General features: G+C 36.5%; 2 protein-coding genes across 2 annotated transcripts; one reads left to right on the plus strand and one right to left on the minus strand.

Annotated features, from left to right (window-relative positions):
- Positions 1 to 8,499: 8,499 nt before the first annotated feature.
- On the plus strand, positions 8,500 to 10,290 carry LOC107190067 (bcl-2-related ovarian killer protein-like). The gene is made up of 4 exons (XM_015578792.1): positions 8,500 to 8,859; positions 9,389 to 9,779; positions 9,991 to 10,049; positions 10,133 to 10,290. The coding sequence occupies exons 1-4, from the start codon at positions 8,593 to 8,595 to the stop codon at positions 10,265 to 10,267; spliced, it is 852 nt and encodes a 283-aa protein (XP_015434278.1). The 5' UTR covers positions 8,500 to 8,592; the 3' UTR covers positions 10,268 to 10,290.
- A 285-nt stretch (positions 10,291 to 10,575) lies between these two features.
- On the minus strand, positions 10,576 to 14,004 carry LOC107190066 (intraflagellar transport protein 80 homolog). The gene is made up of 16 exons (XM_015578791.1): positions 13,910 to 14,004; positions 13,669 to 13,847; positions 13,431 to 13,541; positions 13,189 to 13,367; positions 13,025 to 13,114; positions 12,795 to 12,932; positions 12,602 to 12,726; positions 12,276 to 12,524; positions 12,033 to 12,196; positions 11,761 to 11,958; positions 11,539 to 11,689; positions 11,296 to 11,467; positions 11,110 to 11,232; positions 10,891 to 11,030; positions 10,683 to 10,821; positions 10,576 to 10,609 (listed from the first exon to the last, which is right to left on the minus strand). The coding sequence occupies exons 1-16, from the start codon at positions 14,002 to 14,004 to the stop codon at positions 10,607 to 10,609; spliced, it is 2,256 nt and encodes a 751-aa protein (XP_015434277.1). The 3' UTR covers positions 10,576 to 10,606.
- Positions 14,005 to 16,382: the final 2,378 nt, after the last annotated feature.

Consider the following 16,382-nt stretch of genomic DNA (forward strand, 5'->3'; position numbering starts at 1 on the left):
CCAGATGGCGCTGCTTAAAAAGTTTTAGAATTAGTTCCAACTTTCGCCACCCACTTTTTTGGGGGGCGCCACCGTACTGCAGGTTTTTCCGCCATCTTGGATTTTGAAAAAGCGCGGGAAAAATTGGGAATAATGGGACATACTAGTGGCGCCCCCAAAAAAGTGGGTGGCGAAAGTTGGAACTAAATCCAGAACTTTTTCGATAGTTCGCAAAGTCGCCACCAGATGTCGCTGCTTAAGAAGTTTTAGAGTTTGTTTTCCTACGCTTCCACTTTTCCCGCGCTTTTTTCAATTCAAATTTCGTGCCAAATTTAACATTAATCTTATTTTTAACGCGATTTTAACTGTATTTAGCAATTATTATTGCTTTGTTAATGAAAAATATGGGATAGAGGAAGTGATATGCTTAGTAAACAACGCTTATGTAACATTCAACTGTTTATTATTGAAAAAATGGTTAGAAAATGTACAATTTACAGTTGTGTTTGTATAAAGTTAACAATAATTGTCTCAAATACTACTTGTGTAATCGATTTTACAATATGTTTATTATAATATATGCATAAACTCAGTAAAACACGGCTTACATATTATTCAGACTCAGTGTAATTTATCCGTCGCAGAAAAGTTCCACTTCTGAAGCTGGTAGATGTTCCGTACGATCTTCAAAGCTTCGGCTGCATACGATAAATGTGCGTAATGTTGCTGTAGCTGATGGGAGAGTGGACGGTAGTGAAATGATTGAGTCAATATGCGCTTGAAATATGGTCCTTATTACTGTTGTTCGTGTAACCCTCGAGTTTGGTTGGTTCTTGCTCGTGCAATTGTAGCAACTGAACGCAGACTGACTAAAACTTCTGGGCTGAATAGATTTTATCCAACGAGGTTCCGTTCATTGGCGTACGAATTGAATGTCCCTAGGTAAACTACGCTTCGCACATGTACTGTAGTACGACTCTAGTCGGTGGTACGATGTTCAAAGCTTCATATGGAATAGTTTCATACATTTGTCGTTGAAATTTTCATTCTTGGGAATATACGATAGATGTCGGATTCCTGTGGAAGTGTTGCGAACCAGGACACATCACGAGTCTCGAGTCATGATTCACGACATATTTGTGTGTGAAGAAAATGATAGATACGTGCTCTCATTCACACATTTCACCCACTGCCATATGCCCGCATGCTGCACGCTGTTGTCCGCTAGTAAGTTTGGCGGGCGCTGAGTTGCCCATCACTGGTATAAATGCATAAAATCCGCAGTGTAGTTATAATATCACACAAAGTGTATAAAACTACAATCTTAAGAATCGGCAGCAATTCATGCATATCTTTATTTATCGTAACTCAAGTAGCTGATCCCTCCAATGATTAAAAAATGTACCTTTTCTCCAGTCGTACAGCGATGTACGGGGGGAACACGTTCGCAAGGCGTTCGCACAACGCCACGGTCGCACGTTGTCTCTTGTGTAGTTGAAGTCACCAGTATTGCACGCGCTGCGCTGGCCACGATTTCGAGAGCGCGTCGCGTGTTCCTCGTATTCGAAACAATTCGTTCCTCTATTAGTCTATTCTAACAGTACAGTGTTACAAATGAAAATAAAATTTCACAACGGACGATAGGCGAAACTTTTCCATAGAATATTCGTGGTCGTCGGAAATTACCGTTAGTGTGGAGTGTACGTTACAAATATCACAAAATCTTACGATTTTCACCATGGTGCACGACAGTGGTTGTAACGAATGAAGTGTAACCGTTGAAACTTGTGGTAATTTGTTGCGCCTTTGTGAACTGTAAGGTAACGATAAATTTTCTCGTTAAAATAATTATATGCAATCAACTATAAATAAAATATTCGGTACAATATTTTTCTTGACAAAGTTCCTCGAAATTTGCAAAGTACTGAGGGTTTAATTTCCAATGGAAATAGAGCAGATATTCATGAGGTACGATACATTTTCTTGTGGAAAATATATTTGTACGATCTACCGTCTGTACAGAAACTAAGTAAAGTATTCTAAACAGTATTTTTCACTGTCGAAATTGACGAAGTACTAAGTAGACAATTTAAATAAAAAGGAAAATTGGATATGAATTCTGGATAGCAAACGAAAATTGAATAGATATTCATGGAGGAATTTTGACGGCCGGTTCGAACGTTAAATGATTTCGTACCGTAAAGGCGTCATAGGAGAAAGTGAAGGGAAACAAAAGTGTCATGCGTTGGCCATCGTGGGTCCTCGGCGAATGCTTTCGGAGTTCGGAGGTCCGAAAAGGGCCATCGACTTTTTGTTGAACGTTTTTTTGGCGGTGGTCGCCAGTCGTCACGTGAACAATCAGCCCGCATCTTTCACTGACTGCCGAATTAACCCATATATTTCATTTCGTCACTCGCACATCGTTCGTACGGTTCCCCCCTATTCATTTTGTTTTCTGTTCTTGCGTCACCTATGAAATTCGACGGTGCGCCTAATCTACCGAGCAATAAGATATGCAAATTTATGCAGATACCCCTGTCCTTGTTCCGTATACTACTGGTAATTCGAAGAACCGAACAACGTTCTACGAAATATTACTGATTAATCATTATTCTGTCACAATACACAAGTTTCTGATTTGTTCGCAGGAATATGCAAATTTGTTCACACACTTTATTGCTTATGCTTATTTAACTAATACACTAGATTTCGTACTAGAACTAAAAACTATGAGTAATATCTACGAAAGTTAGAATGTTATAATTGACGGCAATAAAAACGGACTAACAGCATGTTTTACTGTTACTAACAGCATGTTGTAACACTATGCCAATGTATATTCTTTTCAAAGACCTACAGTAATTTTATGTGTTCGTTGGATGCTTCTTGCGCATTAATCACGTTCGTATCATCTACACGTGCAATTTCCATGTAAAACAAGAAGAGAAAAACTTGCGATAAATAGGTTTGTGTTACATAATTGACATTTGGCTGCACGCGCACTCTACAAGTAAATTAGCTGATGTAACAAAAAATACTTCTGTTCTTAGGATCAAAGTAATTCTTTGCTTCTTATTATATCGGAATTTTATGATTGTTTTATTTATTACACTATGTGTTCATTCACGAAGATTATATTACGCTGAAGACTGCCTAAAGTAAACGTACAAATGTGAAGTCAGTAATAATTTAAAAGAAAATTTAACTTGGATATTAAATGAAGTAATTACGTAAATTCATTGCTCCAATAAAATTATGATGTACAGAAATTAAACTGATCAACAGCATGACTCAAAATACACACCTTCTTTCGTTACTTTTCTAACCTTGTTAACGCGAACGAACGCACGCAACAACTGAGTAAGGGAAACATGAAAAGTGTACCAAACCATGATTTCTTTACCCCGATTTCCTTCGAGGGTCTTCTCAAAACATTACTAATTGCTGCATCAAGCAGACAGCTGAATCAATTAGTAGTTAACGTAATTTATGTTGCTTCTAATTCACATTCGTCTAATTAAGTTCGAAGACGAATAGCTTTTAACGAGCATCAGCACTAATTATCCAGGAATTAATCTATTTCTACATATAGAACAAACAATTTAAAAATATCATTTCTTACAAGTAACAGTAAAAACGTCGTAACGCTTCGACTGATTAGAATTCAGCGTTCACCAATTTCGGATCGTATCAGCCAATTAACGGTAGCGGCTAATTGCAAACGCGCACGCTTTTTCTTGTTCTGTGTTTGAATCGCGAACAAATGTGGCTGTAGCGTTTTTGCAGTCGTGTCTAACGCATTTTTTACTCGGTTACATAAGAATATCCACGGTTTATGATGAAAACAAAGTGCACGTATATAGGTATAATGAGGTGACCTGTCCCCGACAGGTTAAACGTTACTCACCACTCGGTACAATTACATGAAACAATACTCAACGCACAATAGACATACGGCGTGAAGTAATTAGAGGATTATCTGCTTAAATGACTTCATCATTCAAGGTACCGGTCGAAGGTAACGATGCAAATAAAATAAGCGGAGCCATCGATATAGGTTAGGAACCGGCTGTCAAGAAAGAGTATCACAACAATAGACAAGTGACACATAATCCAGATCTTATTCAGCGGTGTGCAAAGTATGTACAAGTATGTACACTGACAAACAATAATACAAAAGCATACAAATTATGATTCGAATAGATTTAAGACACATAGTATATTATGATTAGAAAACATTAAATTTCATCACGAATACACTAGTAATGGTGCCATGTATTATGGCAATTACCACTTCAAATCATCTGCATCCATCGCTTTTGGCTACCCACAATGTAATACGACATCTATACTAAAATCTGCTGACCAAAATCTCTGAAACCATACTATAATTCTAACCTTACCGACACCTCCTTCCATAACTTTCGTGAAATCATTTAGAAACGTATGAATGAAGACAGTAATTTCTTTCGTTTCTAATGGACAGGGATTGTTTAATTGTAATTCCGTTTAACGATCGTTGAGGTCTTATGCAAGTACTCCTGTTTACCGTCTTCTGTAATAACAATATATGTACTTATTGAGAGAAATATTAAAACCAGCATTTGTTAAATTTTGTAATAGAACCCTGCTGGCACAGCGAACTTACGACAAGGTAATACCGACCGATAACCACTGACGGAGCAAAATCACGCCCATACGATAGTGGTCGTCAAAGTTTTAAGAATCTTACATTGAGTTAAGAATAAGACGACAATTTTATTTGACAGAAACCTTGTCTAGTATTGTATTTCATACAATTTCACGTACCGTAACTGCACAAAATCTGCGGTCTAGTAGACAAAACTTTTTCATTTCCACACGCTTACAATACTCGAATTGGGGATGTTCGATTCCGATTCGATTCTTCAGAAGATCGATTTCCTAGGGTACCACGTCACTGCCCATGTAAAACACATTCACGAACGGTTAAAACTATGGGGCGAGGTCTGATAATTAAAGCAAGAATAAAATATTATTCTACAAACAGTTAATGAAGGTAACGTGTTAAAACTGATAGGAAGCGATTTGTATATCTACTGATTCCGTAATATTTATTTTATCGTAACAGAATAACGAGTGAACTGTTAGCCGTTAGTGTTTCTGTTATTTATGGCAATGGCGTGTTACCCAAGGGAATCGATCTTCTGAAGAATCGAATCAGAATCTAACATCCCTAACTGTGGAATGCTTCTGTCTGTCATTCTATACATGTTTTGTTCTCCGATTCATATGATGCCGCACGTATCGCGAAAAGTAGCTGTATGCATCGGTCGGTAGCACGAGCAAAAATGCAGAAATGCAAAAAATACAAAGTACGACGTTTACGGTCTCGTTTATCGGCACGATTCCGGCCGCGGAAATAGAGCCTTGGAAATTGATAAAACAAACGATTCGCCTGCGCACACTCGAACGATAATCGACCGGTCAGGCACACCAGGTTGATAAGCGATAATTCAGTAACATATTACGCATATAATGTGTGTGTGAAACAAGTTAGACGACAGTGACTAATGAGCCGGACGCTCGTTAATTACGATGAAACCGGACTTTCGACTGGAGGTCCAGGAGACGGCGACCTTGCCATTGGTAAATTAATTCCGATTCTCCGTTTTTGATGCTTGACATTTTTTCGAACGTTTTTGCCGCTTTTTGGACTCCCTCACTCCTCGAATATGTATGTGCCCGTGATTATGAAAGTGGCCTAGGTTAATTAAATATTTTTTCATATTACTGCAATGGAAATCGATGTAACAACAAGTGATACGTTCAATTTTTTTAGATTTTTGACTTAGACCACTTTTATAATCACCGGTACACACACACATATACAGGGTGTTCGCGATAATTTGTACCATCGTTTTTTTTAGTAAACGGTAAACATCAGAAGAAAAATTAAGGTCACCTTTGTTTCTGGAAAAATATTAAAAATACAAAAACTTTAGATACGCTATCATATTAATAGTAAAATATACTACAACTGTCTACTCTTCGGTTTTTTTCTAACGTTTACCGTTTACGAAAAGAACGATGGTACAAACTATCGCGAACACCCTGTATATAGAACATCTTTGTATACTTTTATTATGGTGCTTTTGCTGATTGAATTTAATATTGATCAAGCGACACATTTCCATATCACGTGACGAGGAATCTAAAAGATTGAGGAAAGGAATCATTTAGCAGAATTTCACGAGATTAATGTATACAGTTCTTAAAATCTTGGACGTTATCCGTTAGTGAGTCACTAGCTTCCTGGAGGCGTCCTTCCGTTTTTCTGATAACAATGGCAAACGTCATTAATTCAGTATGAGTATTTACACTTTCCCACGAAGTAACTACTGAACTTGTAAAATGAATACTGAATCAATTATTGGTACACCCAGTATATTGAAAAGTTTCCATATGTGTATTAAATGTATGATGTCTTTATTACTTATAATATGCACATTACTTTTAATATCTCTGTGATCACGTCATTATGATTTTAAAGAGACTATAATGTACTATTGCACAAATACTTCGAGCCAATTGTGAGTTAATTGTAATGATAAAACCTACACCGGAGTAAACTTGCTTCTGCTCTACTTCCTTCTTTTTTTTATTACTAACGGTAGTAAAGAATAGTGTCATTTATGAATAAATATGTCTGTACTGTAATTACGATATTATGCAAACCAGTTGTTCCCCGAAGCAAACTCGTAGGGTGAAAAAGTATGTGAAGAAATACAGCATGTTTATTTGTAATTGTGTTGTACATTTTCATGGATTTGTAACTGTTGAAAATACTTTGGTCAAGGTGAAACAAAATTTTGGTTTTTCTCAAATTGTCTCTATTATATTTTATTAGCTTTTAATTAATTGTCTAATTTGGAATTGTTCAAACTTCACGAATAACGTAAAATGTCGAGACAAAAGAACCAGTTACGTAGATTGTCAAATGATAATCAATCTTTTGTCGTAAATGATAATTGATAACCGAAGAACGTTCCGAAGAGGCAGCCTCAGACAACCGGTACAGATAATTAATTGTGTTCTGTCGCCGACAATCTTCCTGATAAATTAACAATTTTTCCCTGCAATATCGAATGTAAAAACAAATAAAAAACAGAAATTTCAAATTTCCCTTATTATCGCAGATATTAAACACATATGTTCTGTATATTTCGCACAAAATTTTACTCAAATAACGAACACAATTTACGCCCGGAAGCAGAAACTCAGACTTTGAATAGAAATAAATTACGTAGAAATTGAATTTAACGAATGTACCAAATTTTTATAGAAGTCGTTTAATTTCATATATTATATATCTAAATACGATCCTTCCTTTTCATCTAACAGAAAGTTACCAATATTTATGTAATAAGTATTACTAAGAAAAATAGATAAAAAATGTACACGGAATTTCATAACCTTAATTTGATACCATGATGATCCCAGTAGAGTTCGTCGCGCGTTAATAGGTTCGTTAACATTTACCAGTTCGTGATTTCGCAGTGGACGGGGAGGTTTCGGTTTAAATTTCGAAAGTGACACACACACACACACACACACACACACACACACACACACACGCTACGTGGTTAACACAGCTCGTTTAAGGAAGCAAATGATGGAATGGGAAGCAAGCGTTACGCACACAATGGGGAAGCGTCGTATTTTCAGACGGCCCAGAAAGCACCGCGCGGCGCATGTCAAATAACAGGACTAAATAAGGCAGGCGAGATAACAACAGAGCCTGTACCCGCGAGTGGAATAATAATTACTCACGGTACACAACCTGGTGTGAACGCACCTCGGCCGGTTGTGTGGTAGTAAGGACAAAAAGATTCTATCGGCCGCTCTCTCGCCTCCGTAACCGTCATTACCATAAAGGGACTTCAGATGGTCGCCAATGCCGCCGCTGGAGGTATCCCCTGACTTTCAAGGAGAGATTCCTGAAGAATTTCATTGTTATTAGGAAATCCTAAGCGCCGGTAGAATTGAACCAATGAAACTGTAATCGGAAATAATGTCACGTACAGTGTGAAGAACCTGTTATCGAATTATGTATATGCGATTTCTAAAGCTCACGAATGTGGCTTCAAGATGATAGTCCTCCTGATCTGGTAATGATCAGTTTGAATGAATATACGTGAGTCATTTGAAAAGTTTTCGAAGTGGAGTGGAAATACAATTTATATCGTTTTGAAAGTATTACTATTTCTTAATATAATTTTTTAATATGCTAATTAAATTAAAATAACTCTTTAACACCAATGCAAATGGACCAACGATATTCCGATTTAATCGTGCAGCTCCCAAGACAATATTGGGTTTTATTGCCATTTTCCCTAAACTTTTATATTAATAATCTATAGCTGAAAATATGAATACAATTTTTAAATAATATTTTCTGTGGCTCTTGAACATGCAAAATGTATGGCTCTTATTATCGAAGTTGCCCACCCCTGTTGTAGACCACGCGTTCGAAGTCTTCGAAATACTTCTAAACATAAAAAATAAAATTCTTTTATATCCTTCAAGCCTGAGAAGTCTGAATGGCAGGAACATATCACGGAGGATCCTTCAATGTCTGGGCTCGTCGGTTCGCTGCGCGGCTTGGAAGACACATCCGGAAGTGGGACGCAACCATATCGAAGGAATAGCCTTGCGATTTCGTTGCACTCGAATTTGGCCGGTTTCACGGCCGCTAATAATCCAGAGGTTTCGCCTTTCCACGTGGTCGATTCGGCGCGAAGACGATTCAGCAATGTTAGCGATGTTGTCTCCAGAAAGATCTCCCACACGATACGTTGGAGGACCGTGTCCGCTTCCGTTGAGCTTACCGTGTCGCAGGTGAATAACCGCAGCGCAATCACCATCTGAAACATACATTTCTTAAACGTTAGTCACACAATTAAAACACAATACACAACAATTTAGCGTTTTGTGGTCGAAATTAATTTAACCAATTAGTACAATTAAATGAAAACTTCGAATAAGGGTCTATAGTCAAAGTTCTATATTTTAACACTAGAACTACCAAGCAAGTCAAGATGACTTGTCAATACACTCTTCCAACGACGATTAAAATGTTATGATAATACATTTTCTCAGATCTTATGCACCTTTTATTACGATACGAAAGTGAAGAAATTAGTCAATTTCTAAATTTTTAAAAGTTTTTCACGTTTATCCACCGATCGAAGCAAATATAATAAAAAAATTTTATTATAACAAACATGTTATATGGTATCTATATTTGTATACTAAATTGATCAGGAACTGGGTCCGTGACGATATAGGGGGTTTATTTACGGGTAGTTTCAATGTTAATTGCGGAAAGAGGAAGGAATCTGACCAATGTTATTTATATTTTATACAGGGTTCATCGTTATGCGCTCAGTACATTCGAAATCGACTAAAACGATCCGGGATCTTCCATCGGAAGCTCGGCCTGAAGAGGATGAGGAGCGCCATGTTGCTTCCTGGCGGTGCTGTTGTCGGGGAGGTTTACCCGGAATTGATATCCGTCGGGGCCGAGCTGGAGAAAATGCATCCGAACCTGTTCAATCGAATCGCTCGACAAATCGGCTGCAGTAGTTTCACCTCGGAAAAATCCACCAGCGGGGCCATAGTCGACGTCTCCAGAGAAATGATCCGAAACGGTGAGATGACTTGGAGCAAAGTGATAGCCCTTTACGCCATCGCCGGTGGCATTGCTGTGGATTGCGTGCGCCAGGGCAAACCTGAATTTCTACCAGCCATACAGAGAGGTAATTAATTCGTTTAAAGTTATAATGTCGTTCCCTGGGGCCCTGTTTCTCCAGCTCTGTACTGGCGAAACGATCTGGCTAAGAACATATATTGTTATAGAATTTCAATATTATAATATTTGTACCTATATAGTATTGATTTCGGCATCATAAGGAACAATGGAATATAACTTTTTTTATTATTAGTAAAGAATTCTCTGTTCGGTTTCAGGTATTACTGATGTTCTGGAAGAGGATCTTGCTGTGTGGATACAAGCCAACGGTGGATGGGTAAGATACAGTATATTTTCTAATTAACAATAAAGTATCATTGGGATTTCCGTTTTATAACACATTTTTTTTATCGATTTCAGTCTGCTTTGGTAACACGCTACCGACCGGTGGCAAAAGAGACATCATGGTACACGCGGAAGCTTGTGCTACTATTTATATTTACCACACTAATCGTCGTTATGATCTCGATATTTTTGAAGTTTTTAATTTTGTAACGTCATCTAAATATATTTTCATTAACATATGTTGTACAACTTTTTATCCCCTTAACATCTTCAACAATTTATACCGCGTTCCAATGTGATAATTATTAGATCCGTTTCAATCAGGTGATGATGGTTCATTATATTTTAGTTTTACATATTTTAATAAACTGTTTGTATAAACGTGACCGAAGCCAGTTTTTCAGGTATGCATTATTTCTTGGTCCGACGTTTCATGTTTTGGCATTTCTAGTTCCACTAATCGAACTTCCTCTAGATTAGGAGATTTTTCAGCGACTTCTTGGTAAATGTGATTTTTATCTTTTTCATTGCCGTCCTAGTAAAAGTTTCTCACTGTTTTTAAGAAGCAGACAAAATTATGTGCAACTGATAAAAATTGTGCAGTCAAAAAGAATGATTGATTTACTTGTAGTTTGGCCACGTTTGCAATGTATGCAAGAAAGGTTTGATTTGTTTCGTCCTTATTGATTACTTGAAGGTATTTCTTCCTTGCGTTTAGAACTTCATCTTGCTGTTTTTTGTGCCTAATAGCCAGTTCTAATGCTCTAAGAAATAAATACAAATGTTAAGAACAGATACGCTTTTAAATAACATTTTGGATAACGAAAAAGTACCTATTCCAATTGTACATTTGAATATTAATCCGAATGGCTTCTTCAATCAATCCATTTTGCAAAAGTATGCCTTCTGCGGTTAATAAGTCACCTGACAGTAGCGCCATTTCTGCCAGTCTTTCAGTTTTATTTGACAAACCCTTTTCATTTTTCAGAAATTAATATGATATGATGAAAGACAAAATGTTTTTCTCCATTACATACATATATTATCATTACCTTAATATACTGAATATAGTCGACTTTGTCAAATCTCGAAATTGCTGCATATGCTTCTTCTGCAGCACTCAATTCCTTATTGTCAGTTGCCATAACAGCCATGCAAGTCCACAATATTTCATTCTACATAAACATTCTTTTTTTTTTGAAATATTTCAAACTAGTAAATGGAAAATTTTTCATTACCTGAGCTATTCGACAGAGGGACAATGCTTCTTTCCACCTTCTGTTTAATATATGCTGATGAAGACTAATAAAGAATGTATAAAAGGAAGATGCAACTAATGCTCCGTCACCACGCCGTACCATTACCATACCATTATATACACTCGCAATGCTTGGTTGTTTTCCAAATTCACTGGAAGTATTGGTAAGAGTATATTAGATAAAGAATTACTTTTGTAAAGTAAAATAAAAATAAATCCAAACCTGCTCTCCTTGTCAATTCTTGTTTTTCTTATTATTTTTCGATCACTATAATGCACACAATTAGGACACAGCCATACCGACAACGTTGCATCCAGCATTGCCGCTAGGACATTCGCATCTGTCGCCCACTCAATATCTTGCGCCATAGCGGCTGAAGAGATCGCAATGTATAAATATATTATATTATAATTGTATACTTATACGACTATTTCGGATGCATACCTATTTTACACACTCTACCAAAGCCAGTAGTTCTAACAGAAACCAAAAACAAGTCTTTATTTACATCAATTAACGCGACTTGTCGATCATTTGGTCCTCCTACGTGGTTCAGTGCTACCCTTGTGATATTCTGAAGATGTATATAAGGTTGACTTTCGGTTATTGGTTTATTATAAGCCACTTCCAAAACGTGAAGCACTGAAGAACAATTTTGTTAAGTAGTTACACGTGACGTAATTTTTTTCTGAATTTAACAATACGTGTTTCCATACATTTTTCGTTAGTCTGTGATTTCACGACTAAAGTATCTGAGCACAATGATACACAGGGGGGATGAAGTCGTTCTTGTGTCATTCCTTTCCATTTTGGAGTTCCTAACAAACGGCCTTGATAACTGTACAATGATACGCTGTTCCATTCAATTAATAGAAAGTGTCTAAAAAATAAAAATATTTATATATCGCAGATGATACTTCCTTCATTGTTTACGTAAATATAAAATAATTATTGTGTACTTTTCTGCAAGAAGTACTGCTGACACACTGGTATTCTTCAAATCAAATATGGCTGGTGTATTCCAATTTACTACCGAATAAACATGGCACTGAGCGGGCGTGATAACAACTAAATGGTCAAAACCGAATTCTATTTGGACCACGCGATCCGATATCTCCAATGTTTCTCGGATCTCGTTGCCGATATGTCTGATTTCGATTACCTTCCTCTTCACTAATGTAGCTTCATAGCTGTTCCATTCTAATCTTCTATTTTCGATTTATTTAAAATATATTAATGTAAAATCATTTGCAATAGTATATCATTATTATAGTCTTCTTTATACCTGTCTATTATATGTCCTGTTAACACTGTTCCATTACTGCAAGCCATAGCAACTTGAGTACTATCGCTAGACCAAGCAATACTGTATATACTTCCCGAATTAATTTTTTCCAATGAATAAGACCACTAAAAAATATGTATTGTTAGAAAAATCCGCGATTTAGTAATGAAATATACTGTACAAACAAACGAACCCCTGTTTTATCACAAAGTTTGACTGTATTAAAAGATCCGACAGCAAAGTGATTCCCTGAATAACTCCAACTCACTGATGTGATAGGATGATCTCCTGTGTTGCTGGAAAACAGTTGAGTACCACTGGAGTCCCATACCTTTGGAAATAAGAATGCGTGATTTTATTATAAATCAGTTAAAATAAAGTTTTAGCTATCATTAACATAATTTTGTTATTATCTACAAATACCTTGTATCTACAATCTTCCCCACCAGAGATTATGAGTCCATTAGTATGACTCCAGGATAATGCCAAAATGAGACCCTCGTGTGCCAGTAACTGAAATTTTGTTATGAACATTATTCTCTCCCATATTAATGTAAATACCACATACATACAGTAAATCATTCCACCTTTCGAGGTTTAGAGTTGGAGTTAAGGGACTGAAATGTTAAATGAGCTCCCTGAGAATATAAGGCTGTCGTACCATCTGGACTCCAGGCAGCAGACAAAATAGGAAATGTACCTCTGACTATGACTGAACGAAGCATACCACTGCGGGACCAGACCTTTATTAAACCATCCTCTCCAGCTGAAACAGTAGTGAAGAATTAGTTAACTATAATACAATAATTATTCAAAGTGATTTGCTTACCAGTTAAAAGGGCAGAACCATCTGTACTCCATTTGCCTACTGTAGTTGCCCCTTTATGAGCATCAATGCTTTTTTCTATGCGCCCATTTTTATTTACTAAATGATACTTTCCTATAATAATATAATATTTTTAAATTCCTTGTAATATTGTACAAAGTTCAATAAATATCTTTAGGCTATAAAGAATGTGTGTAATTACGTGTACTATTAAGAGCATCTAAAGAATAAAAACAAATACCATCGGCCGTAGTGATTAGTAGAACATCCAGCGATTGTTTCTTGGTAATCAACGTCGCATAGTTCGACCGCGGATGCCATTGCATGTCCGTCGGATAAAAGTCATCGGGAAATTCTGTGACGACACTGGAATGCGCTATTCCGCCTTCCAAGTGCCATGATATTAGCAAATGATCTTCTCTAAAAGAAGAAAAAATTCAATCACCTTGCACACACAAATTTTCATAAATATTGAAACATACCCGCAAGAGTAAATTTCTTCGGCAGAGCTCCATGCGACACAGGTCACCAACCGCTTATGACCATTTCGATTTTGTGCAGATATTTTGAATCTCATTTTACGGTATTACCTTAAATAACACCTAACAATATTCGCTAGTATCCTCGTAGTAGCATGTGAAATTATAAATCTAACTGAATCTAACATCATGCAACGTGAACGTTCTATATATCTATGTGTGTACAAATTCGATCGCGTGTTCAGAACCTTGAGGTAGAACACATTTATTTGTTGTGTTGTATAGTTACTATGGTGATAGGACACGAGCCCCCGTATTGTTTCATATTATCTCATACATGCTTTACATTTTTCCAGAAGGTAACTTTTTATAACATAACAGGTTATTTATATGGTAAATAATGAATTCGGAGAGAAACGATTATTTCATAAGTCGAAATGTCAAGGACATTCTGACGTTTATGTAAATTCATGTTAAGCAGAAGCTGTGGATGATTTATAAAGTATCTCGAGTGAAACCCAATTTTACACACGTTTATTAAAGCTTCCTCAATACAATTCATTAATCTTCGTTAGCACACAACTTCGTAGTCTTTCCCCACGATAGAAATAAATCCATCAAGCTGGCGAACCCTAGCCGGGATGCTGGGGGCACCAACGGACATCACAACCTTTTATCTTTTACACTTTACAAACGACGGTGTGTCTCAGAAGTGTTACAAACATTTCTCAACGCGATGCAATGCCGGCATTGGAAGATATCGCTTACATTGAATGCAATGTAATAATTATATATAAAATAGAACATTTCGAAGATAACGCTCAGATCTGTACAACCGAAAAATTATACATTTATCGTGTATACATAGTATGTATATATATAATATATATATATATATATATCTCTATTTACGTAACCTATAGAAATGTACATACACGTTAGTTTCTTGTATTCTTAGTACATATGATTACAGACTGTCGTATAAACCTAGCGGATTAGTTAGTTAGGATAGTTGGTCGCGTGAAGGTGTACGAACATGTAACCATGAACCGCGATGAATGTGACTGACAACTATGTTAGAGAGAGATAAAGAGATAAAGAGAGGCGATTCGACGATTCTAAGAAGTATTAAAATTAATCGTTCGATGAGATGCGTGATGACGAGACTCATGAGAACAAAACAAAACTGAGATTCAACGGACAAGACGTGCTGCATTGTCATATGCACACCCAACAATTACACAATGTATTCTTCCAATACATAGACGGCATACGTAGAATGCTTCCAAAAACGATTTGAGCATTTTGCACTGTATTTGTTGAATTTAAGAAACTCAGATAGATTAAAATTTTGCTTAAATGGTATCTTACACAGTAATTACAGATTATACGAAGAAAGAATAGTTCACATAGAAAGAAAAAGGTACCTGATTAAACTATATGAAGAATTTCATAAAAATACAGTGAAAAATATTCAAAGTGTGTAACAATTACTCCAGAAAACACTCTGTACAGAATATATTAAACCTGTTTTGGTACAGCATAACAGTTTAGCAAAAAACACTCCTTGGTATTTACAACTATGTCACTACACTGTCCACTGTCTCGATTAATTTGCTTATTATTCCTCTTACTAGTACATATTAATGTCATTACATCAACATCCTATTATCGCAATACTTTTGATTAATACGTGACCTTGATTTCACACCTTCGACCAAAGATGCGTTTCTCTTTCTGTTTCGATTAGGTTCAAGCCAATATCGATGATGGTAAATAATATTTTACAATCAGGATATATATACGGTGTCGATAAACGTTTGTAAATATGCACCTCGCGTATTTACAATTTCCCTCTAATTTGAAGTCCTTTACAAGTTTCTATCGGTTTTCCTTTCGCCATAAATAATATAATAATAATATTATTATGCTACAACGCTCGTTATTCCTCATCAGTTTTTGGCATAGGAACCATTCCGACTTACGCATCATCGAGCTTTTCTCTAATCAACGATACTAATACTGTTCGTTTAAATTATGCGAATACAATTCGTTCCTCATGGCTGCATCTACGATACCCTTACTCAACAGACATGTTTACGTATACGCGTCGTGGTCTAAAATCACCCTGTTCGCCAACTGCCAGCGAATTGCACCAGTTGACAAAATTATTATTGCATTCTCATTACACTGAGAGTAATTCTGACGGTATCTGCGCTGGAATACTATCACATCAAGCTTTATAATTCGTTCCACGGCTGACACTTTGATATTTACAATTTGCGACAATGAACAAGTTACCTGCTACTTTCACTCGACCGTGATTGGGAATTTTCGTTTCATTAGAAAAATTTTGATTTCCGTCTAAAATTGATATCTGAATCCGATAATCAGAGTAATACACGCGGTTGTTTTCTCTCCGTTCTCCTTGTTTCCTACGCGAACCTTCGTAAGACGACTCAATAAAATCATCCAC

Source organism: Dufourea novaeangliae, unplaced genomic scaffold (assembly GCF_001272555.1).
Source record: "Dufourea novaeangliae isolate 0120121106 unplaced genomic scaffold, ASM127255v1 scaffold172, whole genome shotgun sequence".
Taxonomy (NCBI): Eukaryota; Metazoa; Arthropoda; class Insecta; order Hymenoptera; family Halictidae; genus Dufourea; species Dufourea novaeangliae.

Excerpts from the sequence above, each read along its gene's own strand:
- LOC107190067 (XM_015578792.1), top strand. The coding sequence starts at position 8,593 with ATGTCTGGGCTCGTCGGTTCGCTGCGCGGCTTGGAAGACACATCCGGA. Across the intron at positions 8,860-9,388 it reads TTGAGCTTACCGTGTCGCAG|GGTTCATCGTTATGCGCTCA; the intron begins GTGAATAACCGC and ends TATTTTATACAG. Across the intron at positions 9,780-9,990 it reads TCTACCAGCCATACAGAGAG|GTATTACTGATGTTCTGGAA; the intron begins GTAATTAATTCG and ends GTTCGGTTTCAG.
- LOC107190066 (XM_015578791.1), bottom strand. The coding sequence starts at position 14,004 with ATGAGATTCAAAATATCTGCACAAAATCGAAATGGTCATAAGCGGTTG. Across the intron at positions 12,727-12,794 it reads AACTTTGTGATAAAACAGGG|TGGTCTTATTCATTGGAAAA; the intron begins GTTCGTTTGTTT and ends CATATTTTTTAG. Across the intron at positions 12,525-12,601 it reads ACAGGACATATAATAGACAG|AAGATTAGAATGGAACAGCT; the intron begins GTATAAAGAAGA and ends AATCGAAAATAG.